The sequence below is a fragment of the Pan troglodytes genome, chromosome 17 (assembly GCF_028858775.2).
Source record: "Pan troglodytes isolate AG18354 chromosome 17, NHGRI_mPanTro3-v2.0_pri, whole genome shotgun sequence".
Taxonomy (NCBI): domain Eukaryota; kingdom Metazoa; phylum Chordata; class Mammalia; order Primates; family Hominidae; genus Pan; species Pan troglodytes.
Window position 1 is genome coordinate 59262486 of NC_072415.2, and position 22193 is coordinate 59284678.

Here is a 22193-nt window from a genome sequence, read left to right on the forward strand (position 1 = left end):
ATCAAACTTCCACACGTTATAAATCAATAAGGCCACCTCATCCTCTGAAAAAAACAACTTATTGATTCTTTTTCATTCTTGAAGTTAAAAAGCACTACTCAAATAAGGATATACATTCCCCAATATGTAAAAAGCAGTGATTTAAGTTGTGTGCCAACAAACTGAAATCCAAGAATACAAATATCCCAGAGCTGAGTTAACTATAAAGCAATCATTTTAAGCGTTCATTTGGCTGTTTGGGGGGTAGCATTATCACTATGGCAGAACAAAACCACCACCAGTTTGACTGTGGAGAAGGCATTTCAAATTAACACCAAACTGACTTGGTCTCATTTAAAGAAAAGATTCATATGAGGTGGGAAGTAGAAGTACTTCATCCAGGGGGTCCTGGTTCTGTCCATTTTGTTTTATGAGGCCCATCACAGCTAGACAATGTAGCACAGAAGGAGTATATTCTTAATATACCTTGTCAGGGGTAGTCTGTGACACACAGACAATGGAAAAGGAAAATGGGCCTCTAAGATCCGGCTGTTCATAAATGAAAAGTTCCTCTTAAGAATATGGGTACACATGGAATACCATGCAGCCATGAAAAATGATGAGTTCATGTCCTTTGTAGGGACATGGATGAAGCTGGAAACCATCATTCTCAGCAAACTATCGCAAGGACAAAAAACCAAACACCGCGTGTTCTCACTCATAGGTGGGAATTGAACAATGAGAACACATGGACACAGGAAGGGGAACATCACACACTGGGGCCTGTTGCGGGGTGGGGGGAAGGGGGAGGGATAGCATTTGGAGATATACCTAATGTTAAATGACGAGTTACTGGGTGCAGCACACCAATGTGGCACATGTATACATATGTAACTAACCTGCACGTTGTGCACATGTACCCTAAAACTGAAAGTATAATAATAAAAAAAAAGAATATGGGTACAAAGACAACTGCACTTGCATGTTTATCACAGCACTATTTATAATAGCAAAGGCATGGAATCAACCTAGACGCTCATCAATGGTGGAGTGGATGAAGAAAATGTGGTACACATACACCATGAAATACTAAGCAGCCATAAACAAGAACAAAATCATGTATTTTGCAGTGATTCCTAGGTGAATTAACACAGAAAAAAAACTAGATATCACATATTCTCATTTATAAGTGGGAGCCAAACACTGGGTACACATGGACATAAAGATGGGAATAACAGAAACTGAGGACTCCAAAAGTGGGGACAGAGGAAGGGGACAAGGGCTGAAAAACTTCCTATCAGGTACTACTACTATGTTCACTATATGGGTGACGGGATCAACAGAAGTCCAAACCTCAGCATCATGCAATATATCCTTGTAACAAACCTGAATGTATTCCCTGAATCGAAAATTTTTTTAAAAGGGGTTGAGGTGGGGAAAAGAATATGAGTTCAACTGCTTCTTCTTTTCCAGGGCAAAAGAACTTTGCTTTTATAGTTCTGGCCAAACTTCTAAATGGCATATGGAGCACTGGGAAGCATTAGATAATATGCTGTTACCATATTTTGTCTCCAGAGTAGTTAAAAAAACAAGTAATCTACATTTACTATCTGCCAAACAATGACCCAAGCCCAGAAATGACCAAATAACAAGCATGTGGGCAAAAAAGTAACAGAAAAATAAATCCAAATAACCCAAAAGTCACAGGCATAAGTGAGTTACATTTACACTTTGTAACCAGTGCCTCTTAGTTTATACCATGATTCCAGCTCAAATGGATCATCTTTCTGTAGAACCACAAATTATTACTGTATATAGAATCAATGCACAGGTTATTAATATCAGTAATAAAGCCACAGGGAAAAGGAGAGACTAGAAAACTAGATGGTGAGGGTGAAATAAAATTTCTCTAAACAACCATGATAACAGGAAATACCACAAACTCTTGCAATAGTCACATCAACTGTTACATAAAATTTGGCAGTCTGCATACCTCTTGCATTTGCTGCTTAGTGCCAGGCACCGAAATTAAATGACAGTGATTCTTCAAAAGGAATATTAAAAAACTAATGAAAACAAAAGCTCTTTTCCTTCCGTTAAACTAGACAAGCACAACATTGTTTCAATAGCTGCCTGCTACAGTACTATAGTGTTATGCAAGACAAGAAAACAGCAAGATAATCACAGAACAGAAAACTGTCCATTGTGTTTTACTGACCAGTATTTAAACCATAATGATGCTCTCTGACTTGACCAATTAGGGATAGTAAGAAAAATTCAGAGGCTATTGTACAATCAGCTAAACTGTGAAAAGTATTTCCCAAACACACTTTTCTAACTGAACACACAGAAATAAATTTTCCTGCAGCTTTTTATTCACTGATACTACATTGGTTTTTCTTTTACTTTTAACATTTTACAGAAAAGACTGAAATATCATTGTATATGGTTGCATTGCTATCTTTAAAAGTGATTTTGGAGGTTTAGGACTGAAGGATATCACATGAAACTTAATGAAACCACCCTAACCAGACATACATTGCTCTCTCTGCCCAGACTCTCAATGCCACAACCATTGCATGCTAGGATGCAGAGACAATACATTGAATTCTCAAGACTTCTACTGTTATAATTAATAGGGTCTTGAACTTCCTGTTGGCATATAGTATGTGCTACCTGAAAATAAATGCACATATGAAAATAATGGTATCAACATGAGATATAAGAACGAACTTAAAAGTGAACATTTTTAAGTCTCTGTATAAATGTTACCTGTATAAAAGTGTACATACAGTGCAAATGTTACCTGTATAAAAGTGTACATACAGTGCCTTGAACAACACAGGGTTGAACTGTGCAGATCCACCTATACATGCATTTTCTTCCACGTCTGCCACCCCTGAGACAGCAGACCACCTCCCCCTACTCTTCCTCCCTCCTCGGCCTATTCAGTGTGAAGACAGGGAAGACCTTTATGATGATCCATTTCTACGTAATAAATAGTGATTTTCTTAATAGCATTTTCTTTTCCCAGCTTACTTTATAGTAGAAATACAGTATATAAAACATAAAACATACAAAATATATGTTAATCAACTGTATATTTTTTAGGTAAGGCTTCTGGTCAACAGTAGGCTATTAGTAGTTAAGTTTTGGGGAAGTTCAAAGTCATATGCAAAGTTATTTGTCAAAGTTCTATTGTGATTGTGCTGGGGGGAGTGCAGGGGGGTTTGGGGGTTGGCATCTTGCCCCACATCGTTCAAGGGTCGACTATATTTGGATAGTAACTATACTTCAGAATCCCCAGAAAAGCTTCTGCTTGTTTACTTAAACTTAGCAGAATAATAAATACAATTGTTAGTAACTAAACAGAAGAATGACAAGGAAGCTATGAGACTATTAATCACCATTGTAAATTATACTCAGTTGGTAATTACTCTTAATTTTTCCTCTTCCAGTACTAAGTAAAACCTAAAACTTACCTTTTGGGTTACCTTGCAAATCTGCCTATAAATGCTTACTTTGTGAAATCTAGTTGAAAATACCCTATATCCACTATTACTTTGAGAAGAAAAAAAAATCAAACCTGTATAAAAAATCAAAACCGAACTTAGATATTTTGGATACAACACCATGAAATTTTTATAAGGATTAGTAGCTTTGGAAAACAAGAGACATTATTATATATTTAGAGAACAGAGACCAGACTAAATGGAAAATAAAGAATTTAAATGACCAAGAAAAATGGTTTTGAGTTTCTTCTGTTTCTACAGTTTACACATCAATTTTAAATTTTAGCCAGTTTTATAAATTATCTCCTAGTGAAATTGTGAGTAGGTAAAGAACAGAAGTTCAATAATTTAGACACAAATATAATTTAGAATGTATAGACATCAAATAATATTAAATTTGTAATGGCTCTACGATGAGTCAAAATGATTTCAAGGGCAAAGCTAATGAAATCATACTATTATTAAAAGGATTATTAAGAGGCAAAGAATAAGGTCAAAAGTGTGGCTTTGGGGGCCAGAATGTTTGGATTGCAATACTGCTTTAATAGCTTTCTAAACAAGTCATTCATTCACTCATTTTGGAGACAGGGTCTCACTATGTCACCCAGGCTGGAGTGTAATAGTGCAATCATAGCTCACTGCAGCCTCAAACACCTGGGCTCAAGCAATCCTCCTGCCTCAGCCTCCTGGGACTATACATATGTGCCACCATGCCTGGCTAATTTTTTTTTTTTTTTTTTTTGAGACAGAGTCTTGCCTAAGCTGGTCTTGAACTCCTGGCCTCAAGCGATCCTTCCACCCAGAGTGCTGGGATTACAGGCATGGGCCACTGCACCTAGCCTCTAGCAAGTCATTTAATCACTCTGTACATCAGTTTCCTTATCCATAAAATGGGAATAATAATATCTCATAGAGTTGTTTTGAGGATTTAAATAAAAATATTTAATAACTATAAATATCATTGTCCAGACACAATGTCATTTAGCTTTTCTCCTATGTTTTCTTCCAGTAGTTTAACAGTTTCAGGTCTTATGCTGAAGATGTTAATCCAATTTGATTTGATTTTGTAGGTGGTGTGAGGTAAGGGTTCGATTTCCCTCTTCTGCATATGGATATCCAATTTTCCAAACACCATTTATTGAAGACACTGTCCTTTCCTACTGTATATTCTTGATACATTTGTTGAAGATCAATTGACTACAGTTGCATGGGTTCTCTTCTGGGCTCTCTACTCTGTTCCACTGGTCAATGTGTCTTTTTTTATACTGTACAATGCGTTCTAATTACTATCATTTTATAGAATACAGTAGTTCGAAATCTAGTAGTGTAATGCTCCCGCTTTGCTCTTTTTTGCTTACAATTGCCTTGGCTACTTGGGTTTCTCTGTGGTTTTATATAAATTTTAGGATTATTTTTCTATATGTATGAGAAATGGCATTGAAATTTTTATAGAGATTGCATTGAAAAACGACTAAACTCATAGAAGTAGACAGTAGAATGGTGGTTACCAGCGGCCAAGGGGGTAGCGGGGAAAAGGAGATTACAGTCAAAGGGTACAAAGCCCCAGTTAGGCAGGAAGAATAAGTTTGATCCTTTTTTAGATCAATTGCACAGCATGGTGAATATAATTGTTATATACATTTCAATATCACTAACAGTAAATCTCTAATGTTCTCGTCACAAAAAATGTTAAATATCGAGGTGATGGATATGCTAACTAGCTTAACTTAATCTTTCCACATTGTATTAAAAAATCTTAACACCACTTTGCACCCCATAAATATGTAACTGTAATTTGTCAATATATAATAAAAATAAAATTAAAAAAATTAAAATAAAGAGTTAATCACTGGAACAGTGGCTATTACAGAGTAAGAGATCAATAAATGTTAGCTATTATCACCACTACTGGGCAAAAAAAAAATATTTTGTATGCATGCTTTCTCTAATATGTAGTCTTTAAAAAATTCTATACATCTAAAGATCATTTAAAAACATTAAATTTTAATGAACTGCTTCTTATAGACAGCTAGTTTGTAAAACTGTTGTGCAAAACAAGTGCCCTCCTGGAACACGTGTGATGCCAGTTTAAGATCAATACAAGAATAGTCATGGAAAAATGCCAAAGTCACTCTTCGATTCCCATTTTAGCTCAAATCTGTAAACACGGTTTTAAAACATAAGAGAATAGAACTGAAATTTTAAAATCTCAGAACAAAATTTTTAAAAATAGAAGAAGCTATCTACTGAGAAGAATTCACTAAGCACATGTGTGGTGAGATACATTTATCTCACTTTATAATGCTGTGACATTCAATAAGATGAAACTTTGATCAGAGAAGGGACTCCAGAGAGACTTGGATTCTGCTTTAGGCTTGTTGTGTGATCACTGCCAAACCATTTAACTTCTCTGTATTCTCCTCTCCTTCTTCATCTTTTATAACATAGAAATAAATCATTCTGTTGTCAATATAACTTAGATCATATTGGAATAAATGTTATTTCCATTCTGTAGCCAAACTGAAAAGGATTTACCTTCCTCATCACCAATGTGATGATTTAGTTACTTAGTGCCAGTAGGTGAAACATTAACTTCTGATTTACATCACTGTCTATTTAAATTCTGGAAGCCAAATAAATCTAAGGGCTGGCATCATGACGTGCCAGGGCATGGAGTGGGTGGAATCACTTTTCTCCATATACGGAAACCCTGTATGTTTAAGTCTGTTAGACACTTAGTAACAAAGAATATTTCTATAATAAGCAGTTGTGCAAGTCTGCATGTCTGAATATGTACATGAAATTCCCTGCAAATGGCAGCCCAGAGGAAGAGCATCCAACTTGAGGAATTTTGTATCCAATCCAAATCCTCCATACACATAGTTTAAACTGCACGAGAAATTTTAATTTGTTATTTAGCATGTCCATATTCAGGAATTCTGGTCACACCTACACACTCACACCTACGCACTCGACATCAACTGAGACTAGAGTGCCTCCTTCACCAATGCGATCTACACCTAGGAGCATCTGGTGGGAAAAAAGGATCTACTACCATTTTTTGGATCAAATATGAATTTCATATCGTTCTTTCCTAAGGTCCTATTCTTACATTGTTTCCATATGCCAAAATTCTCATGACATCCTTCTTACAGATTAAAAATCCAGTTAGTTAATAAGTATTTTTGTTATATTTTTAGTCACTGACTTAATTTCTTCCATTTTTGAATGATACTACAATTTGGTGACATTTTAGTGTAGATCACCGTGGCAGGCTAGTAATCTAAAATTTATTCTGGGTGGGGTTTTAATGTTACTGTTAGTCTTCAATAAATCTTAACAATACTCTCACAAGTAACACAACAAAAATATTTTTAAAATATTTCCAGTTATAGTACAAATTTATTTGATTTTCTGCTAAGTCATTTTGAATTAAAAAGTTAAATGGTATTTTTAATATACACAAATACGTATTTTCTTATGTTTTACCTATATTCCTGAAACTTCACTCTGTTACTACTATTGCAGTCATTAGCCTCCATAATTTACTTATGCCAAAGGAAAACTTTTTGGGGGAGTGAGTGGTGATGGTAAAGCTTGCTAGGACTACTCAATTTTCAAATTTTTCCAATTTTGTGTTTAAATGTCGAGAGGCAAAATTTAATGTAAAATAATTTTGCTTTCCCTTCTGTGCTCTTCTGCTTAGCTGAAGCTAGCAGAGTAAATGTTATTTTATGATTTTTTTCATGCTTTTATTTAATTAATGGTCATATATGTATATATTTTCCCAACACTTTATTCTTACCTAACAAGATGTAATTGTTAGTTCAGTTCACTGTCTACTCAAAGTATTGTGTTACTTTAAAATTAAGTTTTCTCCTTTTTAGTTGATGCATTATAACTGTACATATTTATGCGATTCAGAGTGATACTTCTATGTGTGTATACAACGGGTAATGATCAAATCAAGGTAATTAGGATAGCCATCACCTCAAATATTCATCATTTCCTTGTGTTGTGAACATTCAAAATTCTCTCTTCTAGTTTTTTGAGAATATATAATAAATTATAGTTAACCATATTTACCCTTCAGTACCACAGAACAACAGAACTCACTCTTTCTAGCTAGCTATAATTTTGTATTCATTAACCAGCCTCTCCCTATCCTCCCCTCCTAGCTGAGGAAATCATAACAGAATCTACACTACTGCTTCTACCCAGAATTGAAGCCAAAGCACCCTACCCACTCAACACTATAGATACAACCACAAGAAAAAGTTTTGTGTTTTTAGGAGGGATGTTTCAAAGCATGTTGATACTGCCTTGATGGTCATGGTTATCAGATAATTTCAACAAGTGGAAAATTTGTAAACTATTTCACTGGGAGGAAAAGCAATGCAATTCCACAAATTCAAGAAGACTTAGGGAGCCTTCGTTTAGTCAGGTAGTTTTACTGTACATGGGTAGAAACTAAAACCAGAGAACTACAACCAAATACTTCATTATCTAATTATGCTCTCTTGAATGCTACCATCTTTTTTTTTTTTTTTTTTTTTTAGATGGAGCCTCACTCTGTTGCCCAACTTGGAGTGCAGTGGTGCGATCTCGGCTCACTGCAACCTTCACCTCCCGGGTTCAAGCGAATTCTCCTGCCTCAGCCTCCCGAGTAGCTGGGATCACAGGCACCCACCACCACACCCGGCTAATGCTTTGTATTTTTAGTAGAGATGGGGTTTCGCCATGTTGGCCAGGCTGGTCTGGAACTCCTAACCTCAGGTGATCCACCCGCCTTGGCCTTCCAAAGTGCTGGGATTACAGGTGTGAGCCACTGCACTGCACCCGGCCTTGAATGCTACTTTTAAGACACAGTAGCTTTATAACAGGATCACACTTTACTGCTTCTCTAAGTCTATTGAAAAGTGGTCATTAGTAGACTGAGCAAGTCTGCAAAAAGTTAAGTTCATTTCAGCAAAACAAAATTACCCATTCTCAGCAAATATGAAGCACCTATTGAATACCCAAGTATCATATTAAGTGCTAGGGATCAGTGGTTACACACACACACACACACACACACACACACATTTTCTGCCCTTATGGAACTAATGATCTACTCTTAGAGTGAGAGTGACAGCAAAAGTGAGACAGTGCGAGGGGTGGTGTGTGAGAGGAACCATAATATTAACATAACAATGTTTTGGATAAAGGAAAACTTGTCTGAGGAAGTGACAAATGTAAGAAAATATGGAGAAGGAAAAAGACAGGAAAGAACATGCAAAAAGTCCTGAGATAGAAAAGGGGTGAGCAACTCCTGGAAGAGAAAGCACAATTGATATGGCTAGAGAATGTAGCATCCTAAGGGCAAAGAAAAGTCACTAAAGGGTTGAGCAAGGAAGATACATGTAACTTAGAATCTATGAAGATGCTTGCTGGATCGGGAATTAGGGGTGAGGGTGGGGTGACAGAACTTGAGGAAAAGGACTAGGTAGGAGTCCAGGTGTGTGATAAGGACTGTCTGAGCTAGGGTGACTGGCAGTGGTAACAGAGAAAAAAAAGTACAGATTTGATTTATACTTTGGATAGAGAACTGAAATGGATGTAGTGAGGATGAATACAGCAGGTGAGGGGAAAATGCTGATGACTCTTAGATGGTGGGCAGAAGCAACTTGATGGATACAGGCACCATTGATGGAGATGAAAAGGTTTATGGAGAAAGCTTAAGAGTTCTCTTGGGAGATGGGACATGTGAGGTATGAGTGTTGATGTTAACAGTAAGGCAGCTCTCAGGACAGGATAAGGGCTCAGAGTTTCAGCTGGACTATCAATTTGGAACATATTGGCATGTGGATGTCATGTAAAGTCATAGAAATTGATGAAAAAGGCTAAGGTAAGAGTTTAAGTACAGAAAAGGGCTTTAGGAACAAGCTTTTTAAAAGTTCTAATGTTTAAAACCAAAAAGCATAAAAAGAAATGGCAAAAGGGGGGGAAGAAAGCCAGGAGTATGCTGTCACAGAAGCCAAAAGAGGGTGGGGCTGTACTACCTAGTTCATCTGTTGAGGTCAAGTAAAGAAGGTGGTGAAGTTTCTCAAAATGTGCCTTCTACTCTCCCCTAGAATGCATGTAAACAATTCACTCCCATGGTTCTTGAAAAAAAGAAAAACCCCAAACCAGAAACATACTAAGTTAGAAGAACAATTTTTTAAAATTTATCTATTATAGCCAAATCATGAGTGAACTCCCATTCACAATTGCTTCAAAGAGAGTAAAATACCTAGGAATCCAACTTACAAGGGACGTGAAGGACCTCTTCAAGGAGAACTACAAACCACTGCTCAATGAAATAAAAGAGGATACAAACAAATGGGAGAATATTCCATGCTCATGGGTAGGAAGAATCAATATCATGAAACTGGCCATACTGCCCAAGGTAATTTAAAGATTCAATGCCATCCCCATCGAGCTACCAATGACTTTCTTCACAGAATTGGAAAAAACTACTTTAAAGTTCATATGGAACCAAAAAAGAGCCCGCATCGCCAAGTCAATCCTAAGCCAAGAGAACAAAGCTGGAGGCATCACGCTACTTGACTTCAAACTGTACTACAAGGCTACAGTAACCAAAACAGCATGGTACTGGTATCAAAACAGAGATATAGACCAATGGAACAGAACAGAGCCCTCAGAAATAGTGCCACACATCTACAACCATCTGATCTTTGACAAACCTGACAAAAACAAGAAATGGGGAAAGGATTCCCTATTTAATAAATGGTGCTGGGAAAACTGGCTAGCCATATGTAGAAAGCTGAAACTGGATCCCTTCCTTACACCTTATACAAAAATTAATTCAAGATGGATTAAAGACTTAGATGTTAGACCTAAAACCATAAAAACCCTAGAAGAAAACCTAGGCAATACCATTCAGGACATAGGCATGGGCAAGGACTTCATGTCTAAAACACCAAAAACAATGGCAACAAAAGCCAAAATTGACAAATGGGATCTAATTAAATTAAAGAGCTTCTGCACAGCAAAAGAAACTACCATCAGAGTGAACAGGCAACCTACAGAATGGGAGAAAATTTTTGCCATCTACCCATCTGACAAAGGGCTAATATCCAAAATCTACAAAGAACTCAAACAAATTTACAAGAAAAAAACAACCCCATCAAAAAGTGGATGAAGAACATAAACAGACACTTCTCAAAAGAAGACATTTATGCAGCCAAAAGACACATGAAAAAATGCTCATCATCTCTGGCCATCAGAGAAATGCAAATCAAAACCACAATGAGATACCATCTCACACCAGTTAGAATGGCAATAATTAAAAAGTCAGGAAACAACAGGTGCTGGAGAGGATGTGGAGAAATAGGAACACTTTTACACTGTTGGTGGGACTGTAAACTAGTTCAACCATTGTGGAAGTCGGTGTGGCGATTCCTCAGGGATCTAGAACTACAAATACCATTTGACCCAGCCATCCCATTACTGGGTATATATCCAAAGGATTATAAATCATGCTGCTATAAAGACACATGCACACGTATGTTTATTGCAGCACTATTCACAATAGCAAAGACTTGGAACCAAGCCAAATGTCCAACAATGATAGACTGGATTAAGAAAATGTGGTACATATACACCATGGAATACTATGCGGCCATAAAAAAGGATGAGTTAATGTCCTTTGTAGGGACATGGATGAAGCTGGAAACCATCACTCTCAGCAAACTATCACAAGGACAAAAAACCAAACACCACATGTTCTCACTCATAGGTGGGAATTGAACAATGAGAACACTTGGACACAGGAAGGGGAACATCACACACCAGGGCCTGTTGTGGGGTGGGGGGAGAAAGGAAGGATAGCATTAGGAGATATACCTAATGTAAATGACAAGTTAATGGGTGCAGCACACCAACATGGCACATGTATACATATGTAACAAACCTGCACGTTGTGCCCATGTACCCTAAAACTTAAAGTATAATTAAATAAAAAAATTTATCTATTACATTTTCTTACCAACTTTTCTGATCTGAATTTACTTGTCCTATTTTGACTTATACTGCACTGACTAACGCTGCAAATCTTTAAGACTGAATACCACATTATGGAAAATAGAATAGGCTTGATGACAGGATCAAGTAGTGAATATGTAATTCAAAAGGAAACCATAATGGTTTAAGTGGGATAATACATTTCATTTCATGCCACAGAAGTGGCACAGAAATCAATAAAGCACAGCCACAACAGAATTATTACGACAGTATCATATGCATGAAAAATTATTACTATAGCTTCAAGTATTTATTCATTACAGATTAAGTGAATAGCATACTATATGACAAGACCATTCCAGCAATTTTTAAAACTTGTTTTGAGGAAACTCATTAGAGCTTTGTCTTAGATTTAGACTGAAGATGCAATCCTTTGAAAGTAATAAAATGGCACCAGATGTGATTTTTTTTAAAGCACAGTATAAAAGACATGACAAATGGGTAAAAATATTCCTAAATTTGAAAGTGCTACAGTTGAGATATAAAAATGATTTCATGTTACACGTACTTAGAATTATAAATCCATTCAGTTAAAAAGAAAAGAAAAAAAAAGAAGAAAAAAAGCAAATCTATGAAAGTTCTAAAATAAACCATGGGAGAAATTCTCTGTGATCATACTGAGGAACTCCTATCTAATCCTGTAAACCACCGCAGTTCTTTGCCTATTAATAAAGTGGCATTGCATTATGTTAGTAAAGGGAAAAAAGGAAAGAAAATCCAAAGACATACATGTAACTTAGGGGTGGTTGGGAGGAGGGTAGAGAAAAGTGAGAGAAAAAATTTATTTAAATTTGCATAATTTTTTTAATTTGTAAAAGATAAATTTTAAATAATTTTAAAAAGAAATGTCATGTACATTTTACTATTGTTCCACAGCTATTTTTATACATTATCTGGTTTTTGGACACATACATAATTTTTATATAGTGTTTTAATAGCAGTATATAATTTTATATTTTTTTATTAAACATTATATCAAATATAACTCCACTAAAAATAGAAAATAGCAGTATATAAGCTTATATTCTTTTTTCATAAACATTATGTCAAATGTTTTCCATATTTCTACTTATTTTTCTTTATAATATTTTAATGGCTGTATGATATTCCATTGAGTTGATAGGATATAGTTTATTTGACCATTCTTCTATTTTGTTCCTAAATATAACCCTTTCTTTAGGTTAAGTTGTTCCCTTAAGATAAATTCCAATATATTAACATTTTAATGACTTTTGGTAAATACTTCTAGCATATTTCTTTATAGAATCCACTATCTTCATTACTACTAAATTTTTTTAATTGACAAAAATTATATATATTTATGATGTAAATGATGTTTTGATATATGTATACATTGTGGAAATGATTAAATCAAGCAAATTAACATATTAATTGCTTCACATACTTCTTTGTGGTAAGAACACTTAAAGATCTACTCTCTTAGCAATTTTCATGTATACAATACATTGTTATTAACAATAATCACCATGTTGTGAAACAGATCTCTTGAATCGCCATTCTTTGTATTGCATTGTATGGCTGGAAAATAATCCAGAATCACGTATTATGCTATATCTTTAGTATAACAAATTTTTAAATGGTTGGACAGTTCAAAAAATCTTCACTCTTAAAAAATCATTCTTTTACCAACTGATCACACAAAGCTTTTACTATGAGTAACGGTAATAAGAATACCCCTAGCACACTCCTCTTACAGTATAAAATATAAACCACACAAATGATACATACTAAATATTTGCCATGTTGATAGGAACTAACTACATGCACAGAAGTAATAACACAGTTCCTACTAATATTTCATACTACACCATTTCAATGTTGAATTATGTTCTCTCAATATCATACTTCAATTCCTTTTTTTTTTCAAAGTTCACCTCCATTAAGTCCTTCTTTTTCCATCTCTACTGCCACAATCAGGTAGTCTATGTGTTGGTCTATTACCTAAATTCAGATTCTTTCACCTCAGGTTCATTTAAATGCACGACAGTCATCAGACGCAGCATGCTTCGACCACATCAGTCAGGCTCAAAAGCACCAAGTAAAACTCAATGGGCTACCAAAATCATACACAAAAAAAGCCAGAACAAATAAAATATATGAAATGGCCTGGCCTAGCATTCAAGGCCCTCGGGAGTCTGGCCCTAGAGAATGTAACTCGTTGCAATACTGATTAATATCACAGATAAATCTGTTTTTGCCAAACATCCTATTACTGCCTTAGCATATGTCATGTGCTCTTCTATATGTGAACTTCTGGACTTGAGTTTTCCATGCCTACTCTGCTAATAGCACATTATCTATTCTTAGTTACTGCTCAGATAATCCTGTTTCAGACTACTTCAGATTCTCCTGTCAGAAGAGATCGCTTTTTATATGTTACTAATTTTATATTTAACTAACAGTACAAGGTAATGATTTTTTCCCAATGGTATTATTTTTCTGTCTTCACCATGAACCCCATTTGCTGTTTGGCACAGGACTAATCACACGGTAATCACTGAATAAGCATTTGTTAATTACTCAGGACAGGAACTCTCTATTGTATGGCAGAGACTGTTAGTTGTCCCATAACCATCTTCCCTTCTTACCCAACAGCAGAATACTTAGCAGGCCACAGGGTCACTTAGCTGAAAACTTTATTTCCAGCTCACCACGCACGTTGGGTAGTCCTATGACAAACTTTTGGCCAAAGGGATGTGTGATGCCCTTAAAATGGAAATGTACGTCCAACCCTAGTCCCTTCCACTCTTCTACTATCTGAAATGCAGAGCTTGTGGTGAGCCATTCGAGACCTTTTGGTCAGAGCAACACACAGCGGGTGGTGGAACACAATAGAAAAGAACTCTGGGTCTTGAAAATTCTATGGGGCAGAGCTGCCACATTAGCTCATACTTTTACTTGAGAAGTAAACTTCCATTTGCTTCTTTAAGCCACTATTATTTGGGCAGGGGAGTCTCTCTTTTACACAGCACCTATATCTAAAATTCTACCTAAATCAGGTCCATGTAAGCCTAAATCAGGTCCACTCCTATTTCTGGTTTTTGAAGCGAGGGTCTATAATTTTTAATAGATTGTAGAAGAGTTATATGAACCCCAAAAGGTCAGGAACCACTGATCCTGGCAAAGTATTAACTAGTCAAGGACTTCAGTGTTAACATGCTTTACTTTATAAAAAGAGAATATAATGTTTTTAACTCAATGTGTGTTAGAAAATAATTTTTAAACATTTCTGATGCTCTTTTCAGCTTTCTCTCATCAAGCAGCAACAATCTGAAGAGCCGAGTTAATAGTAACTCAAAATAAACTGTGCCACTGCAACAGAATTAACTCAACACTAAACTTAGCCCTTCATTTTTCCTTGCCTCAGGCCTAATTAAAACAATAGTAGCAGCTATATTTTTGACATCAGCAAAGTATGTGAAGTAAAAATAAAGACAAATAGGTACTTTCTTACTTCACAGATTTCTCACCAAACTTATTCACTACTCCACCCTGAAACCTAAGAAATTAGAACTTAAAATTGGACGTGGAACTCTAAGCAGTATTGGTCTGTTACCTAAAGTCAGATTCTTTCCTCTCAGATTCACTTAAATGCATGACAGTCATCAGAAGCAGCATGCTTTGACCATATCACAATCATTCTCAAAAGCACTAAGTAAACCTCAACTCGCTACTGAAGTCCACACACAAACTAAAAAAGCCTAGCAATGAATTGAAATTCTCAAGCGCTTACTCAAAATTCTAAATTTGATTTCTAGAGAAGTCAAATCCAAGGTTGGTAGTTTGAGAGCTGATTTCAATGCTTCTGGGGGTAAAATGGAGGAGCTAACAGGTCTGAAAGGCTTATAGCTTCATAAAATGTGACTCAGAAACAAGATAAATTCAATACATTACATATATTTATTTGTTTATTTATTTCTTGAGACAGAGTCTCACTCTGTTGCTTAGTCTGGAGTGCAGTGGCGTGATCTCGGCTTACTGCAACCTCTGCCTCCTGGGTTCAAGCGATTCTCCTGCCTCAGCCTCCCAAGTAGCTGGGACTACAGGCATGTACCACTACACCCAGCTAATTTTTTGTACTTTTAGTACAGACAGGGTTTCACCATGTTGGCCAGGCTGGTCTTGAAATCCTGACCTCAGGTGATCCACCTGCCTCAGCCTCCCAAACTGCTACGATTACAGGCGTGAGTCACTGTGCCTGGCCTCAATACATTACATTTAAATAAGAACAAATGTAAAGCCCTGCAATCACATTCAAATAATTAAATATACAAATCTAGAGAAATGTGTTTTTGTGTGAAAAAGATCTGGTAATTCTATATGAGTCAAGGCGTGCCTGTTTTTAAAAATCACTCCAGTCTTAGGACAAATTAAGAGTATAATTTATTACAGATTGCCATAGTAGATGAGAAAAAAATACATATAACATAACTATAATTTTATAATTCATATTTTTAAATTATAAAATATACTGAAATATTATATCAAATTCTGGATATCAAATTTTATGATGGGTACTATCAACCATCCAAGAAGATAATAAAAAGACTGCATAATCTAAAAATCATCGGCTGTCAGGAATGGTTTAAGTGGCCAAGGTATTTAAGCTGAAGAGAACAAAAATTAAGGGGAGTCAATGACAGGTGTTTTCAAAAACCCAAGGGGACCTCATAGACAGCACAGTTTATACATTTATGTGTTTCTCTAAAGCACAGAGCTATAGCCAATATACAAAAATTATTGGTAGGCAGGCTTAACATATTCTAATCTTTCTAAAAATGAAACAGCAAGAGCTTTACTGCCTTCTGAGGTAAGCAGCACACAGAAGTGCTCTCTTTCAGGGTTGCTGTGAAACGAATTCTTACATTTGGAAGAAGTTTGCAGTGGAGTAAGACTTCTATCTATAGCAGTAAGTCATGTTTGACTAAGGTACAGTTTTTTGTTGTTGTTGTTGTTTTTTTTGCGGAGTCTTGCTCTGTGTCACCCAGGCTGGAGTGCAGTGGCACAATCTCGGCTCACTGCAACCTCCGTCTCCCAGGCTCAAGCGATTCTCCTGCCTCAGACTCCTGAGTAGCTGGGACTACAAGCGTGTGCCACCACTCCTGGCTAATTTTTTGTATTTTTAGTAGAGACAGGGTTTCACTGTGTTAGCCAGGATGGTCTCGATCTCCTGACCTTATGATCTGCCCATCTTGGCCTCCCAAAGTGCTGGTATTACAGGCATTAGCCACCGCGCCCAGCTGGTAAAGTTCTTTTTTAAGAAATAAGCTTATATTTCTCTCTAGAAACTGAGTTACATTTTTAAATTCCGCATAACAGAAAGCTATTTGATTTTGTTAAGTAAGTCCATGATTGCTCCATTCAGATATTTGGCTTGGTTTGTCTCTCTATATAATGTAGTTCTGTTGAAGAAAATCTCTCACCTGCAGGGACTACACTCCACCTGGCCATGTGTCACTGTGTATGCAAAATGTTTGTCACCTGCAAAGGAACACGGAAAGAGAAGATGGCGAGGTAATTCCTTTTATGCAAATCTATTCAGGTCTGTCCTGAATAGAACAGTGTCCTCTGTCCTGTCCCAGACTGCAAGTGGTAAGGCAAGGAGTGAAAGTTGGTTGGGGGTATGGGGAGGAAGCCTTAACTCCAGAGCCCATGCCCCTAGCCACTACACTATATTAACACTGTATTTCTTCTCTGTTGTTCAGAAAAAAATGGGCAGGGCCTCAGGAGGGCTTGATATTGAAAAAATACCCTCTGGAGGCTTCATACTGTAAACCCCAGCTGAGAGTACCGAGAAACCCAAGTGGGTAAGTAATGAGGGGGTTCCAGGAAAGGTGTTGAAAGAGGAAACAGAAAATGCAGAATAAATTCTACACTGACTCAGAAACTGAGTGTTGGCTGAACTCTGCTGGGCATCAGGGGAAGGAGGCTCAGGAATTGGACACTGCTTTCACCACATGGTGTCTCCATCTTTCTCCACATTTTTAAACTTTTGTTTTTCCCTACTTTGTCTTCCTTCTCCTTTTTCTTTCATTTTCTTTTATTTTCCCAGCTGAACGTGTATTTCTGTCTCCTGTCTGCTCCTGCTAGGTGAGGAGTGTGACTCCAGGAGAAAAAAGACAGGGGCCTCTGGCACACATGACGAATGCTAAAATCTGCTGCCAGCTGTATTAATGAGGGTTAACAATGTGCCAGGCATGATATGCTATACGATGTATAACAATGAACAAGATATAATGTTTACCCCCAGAAGGCTTATAGTTTCCACAAAACCACAGGAGAGATATGACAGGATAGGATATACACAAAGAAAAACACATGGAACAGATACGTGGTAACAAAGAACACAGAAGAGAAGCATAGTGTGATGATGTTTTATGTGTAAACCTGGCTAAACTATTGTGCCCAGTTGTTGGGTCAAACACTAGTCTAGATGTTGCTGTGAAGGTATTTGCAGATGTGATTAACATTTATGGAATGTTAAGGAAAGCAGAGTACCTTTTATAACATGAATAGGACTCACCCAATCAGCTGAAGCTATTATAAAGACTGAGGTATCCTGAAGAAGAAGGACTTCTGTCTGAAGACCACGGCATAAAAATCCTGCCTGAGTCACTTGTCTGACGGCCTGCCCTGTGCATTTAGAATTTGAGACTGCAATATCAAGGCTTACCTGAATTTCCAGGCTGCCAACCTGCCCTACAGATTTCAGACTTGCAAGCCCCTGCAATAGCCAAAGCCAATTCCCAAAATAGCTCTGTCTCCATCTCTCTCTCTCCACTTACATATAAAATCTCCTATTGGTTTTGTGGAGAGTCCGATGATACACTAGTAAATAAGAGTAAGGTCGACCGGGTGTAGTGGCTCACACCTGTAATTCCAACACTTTGGGAGGCCGAGGCGGGCAGATCACTTGAGATCAGGAGTTCAAGACTAGCCTGGCCAACATGGTGAAACACTGTCTCTTCTAAAAATATAAAAATTAGCCAGGCATGGTGGTGCACACCTGTAATCCCAGCTACTCAGGAGGCTGAGGTGGGAGAACTGCTTGGGCCAGGGAGGCAGAGGTTGCAGTGAGCGGAGATTGAGTCACTGCAGCCTAGCCTAGGTGACAGAGCAAGACTCCATCTCAAAAAAAAAAAGAAAAGAAAAAAGAAAAAGACATCAATTATCCTGCACATTTCAGAAGTTCAATGATCAGCAGCAGTTCTCCTCATTCCTTGAAACCAGACACACTCTGTCTCCAATTCCTGAGAGTATCATGCAACTTACCTGATATTCCCTCACTTTCCATAAGCCAGTGGAAAGTCACTGGGTTTAGTCTGCTAAATTTGATAAATTCTTCTAACATTACATACGTAACAGTTAATTCTATTATTTTCACCTACTTTTCTAACCCTCAGTTTTTTATTTCTCAAAAGTATCTACATTGACTCGATGTGAGGCTGATCAACATCATCACGAGTCTATAAAATCTCTCTGCTTCCAAGAAAAGTCTCTGTCAACTTACACACCAGACTGCTTTCCTTTCCTAGCAATCAAGTGTTTTCACTTAGATATTATGTATAGTCTCAAGTTTTATATGTTTCATCATCTGAAAAGGTCTATTTTAAATTCTAAATGTTTGCTAATTTCTGGTTAAGGTTGTCATGGAGTTTTCTCCTTCTTCATCTAAATCATCTGGCAGTGAAGTTATTGCCTTAAATCACCATATCTAGCTAACAGTATAGTGCTGGTATAAGTCATCTCTTACTTAGAAAAAAAAAAACGTGTTAAAAATGTTAACTGCAAAGCACAAAGTGGTAATGTCATACTGCCCCTCTATTTTGGTGCACGATAAACACAAAACAGCAGGTGTTGATTTTCTCTGATATTCGAGATTGACAGCTTGTCTCTTTCTTACTCCACCTACCACCATTATGTTTAATCTACATTCATCCATGACACATTGCAACCTGCTGATTTTATATGATTTTATAGCCACTCTGTATGTAAATAAAATGAGTACAAAATACAAAACCCCAATAGTATAATTTCTGCCTTCCTATAAAATCAACCTGCTCAACTGAATGCACCTCTATCGGAACATAGGTGAAATCCTACAGCTAGCTCTCAGGTGTGCTTGCATGAAGGAGAACTCAAAGGTCATAGTAACTGTAGAGTCTATTTCATATAAAAATCAGAGCACTCCAACTACTATAAATCAAAAGATTCCCAAATGGAATGCGGTATAGAATAGTTCTGGCAAGTTTATATAGACAACTCTGTGGTTGAAAGCTTTCCTCTCTCCCGTGAAACATAATATAAATTACTTAAGAAGACATTTGTAAGGAAACAAAATCCAGCTATTATTTAAAAAAAATTATTTAGTACCATTTCAAATATAAATGTTCTCTTTAATAATTTAATTGACACATGTCTTATTAAAACATGCAATTGTCAGTCATATACAACATGCAGCATGCAGTAAATGGACAGCAGAGGTTAATAACCTGGAAGCATAGGATCTGAGAATGTGAGAGCAAGTTAAAGACAAGAGTTCCTCTCCATTGTCACTGAGGGTCGAGAAGCAATGCTGAAGCGTAGAACAGTGAGAGTGGGGGAAATACAGTTTGTCCAACACATAAACATATCTCCGCAAGTGGCGGCAGGTATAACTGAAAGACAAAGGTAAAAGGAGAGAAACAGAAAGAGAGGAGTTTTCCTTTGAAAAAATAAATCATTTTTTATGTCCTCAAAGCTTTCTGTGTATCTTCACTAGATGGTGCCCAAGGAAAAAAAAACTGTCAGAATAAAAAGTTAAAAAAGAAAATGAACAATCAGAATAAAAAATGGGCAAAAGATCTAAACAGACACTTCATCAGAGAAGATATACAGATGGCAAATAAGCATATGAAGAGATGTTTAACATCATACATCACTAGGAAAATGCAAATTCAAACAATGAGACACCACCACAGACTATTTGAATGGCCCAAATCCAGAGCATGGATTACACCAAATACAGGCGACGATGTGGAGCAACAGGAACTCTCATTCACTGCTGGTGGAAATGCACAATGGTAAAGCTACTTTGGAAGGCAGTTCGGCAGTTTCTTATAAAACTAAATATACTCTTACCATACAATCCAGAAATTGTGCTCTTTAGAATTTATCCAAAAGAGTTGAAAACTTATATCCACACAAAAATCTGCACACAGGTGTTTATGGCAGCTTTATTCATAACTGCCCAAACTTGAAAGCAACCAAGGTATTCTTTAGTAGATGAATAAATAAATAAACGGTGGTACATCTAGACGATGGATTATTATTTAGGGCTAAAAAAATGAGCTATGAAGTCATGAAAAGACATGGAGGAACCTAAATTACTAAGTGAAAGCCACCAATCTGCAAAGGCTACATATTGTGTGATTCCATTTATATGACATTCTGGAAAAGGAAAAACTATGGAGACAGCAAAAAGATTAGGGGTTGCCAGGAGTTAGAGGGGAGAGAGGGATGAATATACAAAGCACAGAGCATTTTTAGGACAGTGAAGCTACTGTACTAATACTATAATGGTGGATACATACATTTGTCAAAAACCAAAGAATATACAACACCAAGAGTGAACCCTAATGTAAACTATGTAGTTTGGATGATTATGTGTCAATGCAGGTTCATCAACTATAACAAATATGTCACTCTGGCACAGGATGTTGATAGTGGGGGAGGTTGGAGGCCAGGGGATATATGGCAACTCTATACTTTCTGATCACTTTTGCTGTGAACCTAAAACTGCTCTTTAAAAAGTCTATTTAGGGGAGAAAAGGCATACTCACTGGGAGAAAAGTCTCAAAATATGAGGCTGTCATTAGTGAACCACATAAAATACGCCTTGGTAGAACAAAGTGATACAAAATACTTTTTCTTCACGGTATTAGGAATATGTTCCTGGCAAGTAGGCAATAATACTACTACAATATGGAAGAGATTATGGTAGAGAGAACACTGAATTAGGAGTCAGAAAACTTAGAAATCCTTTGGAAAAGTGTTTGCAAAAATAAAATTTTTTAAAGAAAGACAAAACTTAGAAATCTAAATCCCGCTCACCCATTGGCAGCTTTATAATAGTGGGTGTATGATCTCTCTAAGCCTCAAACCCATAAGCGAACAACATAGTAAAAAATTTTAAACCGCTCCAAGATTTTAAAGTGATATTACAAAAAATAAAGTAATAAGAGGACCAATAAGAATTATTACTATTATTGTCAGAGTAATTTCACTGATGCCACATTTCAGGCCATTTAAAAATAGCAAGCTAGAGAGAAGAGAATGTAAAATCAATCTGACAAGGTGAATCAACAAAATAGTGAACATATCATCTGATATGCCTTGGCTATTATTAGTCCTTGAGAATCATGTCTGAAGAACTACATCAAAACTATATCAAAGTATTAATACCAAGAGGGTGATAGGTAATTTTTAAAGTATGTTGAACTCAAAACTAGTAAGTTAGAAGATTTGAAACGGGCAAATTTCCACAAACGAACAATCCATTCATCCATTCAACCACCAGCCTATCAAACAACCAATCAGTCAAGCAGTAACTACTATCTACTGCATGTGGGAATAGTG

The 22193-nt window shown here is 36.7% G+C and overlaps 1 protein-coding gene and 1 long non-coding RNA gene across 52 annotated transcripts in view; one reads left to right on the forward strand and one right to left on the reverse strand.

Moving 5' to 3' along the window:
- Positions 1 to 11518, forward strand: part of LOC134808605 (uncharacterized) — a 30654-nt gene extending 19136 nt beyond the window's left edge. For both annotated transcript variants that reach the window (XR_010151917.1, XR_010151916.1), the window contains one exon: positions 8051 to 11518. This is a non-coding gene — a long non-coding RNA (uncharacterized LOC134808605). The remainder of the gene's footprint in view (positions 1 to 8050) is intronic.
- DYM (dymeclin) overlaps positions 1 to 22193 on the reverse strand; it is a 411382-nt gene that overhangs the window by 140337 nt on the left and 248852 nt on the right. For 19 of the 50 annotated variants that reach the window (XM_024350839.3, XM_054672236.2, XM_054672247.2 and 16 more), the window contains one exon: positions 20069 to 20233. The exons of the other annotated variants lie outside the window; for them this stretch is intronic. In XM_024350839.3, the coding sequence (XP_024206607.1) occupies positions 20069 to 20233 (165 nt within the window). The remainder of the gene's footprint in view (positions 1 to 20068; positions 20234 to 22193) is intronic. 50 annotated transcript variants of the gene reach the window in all.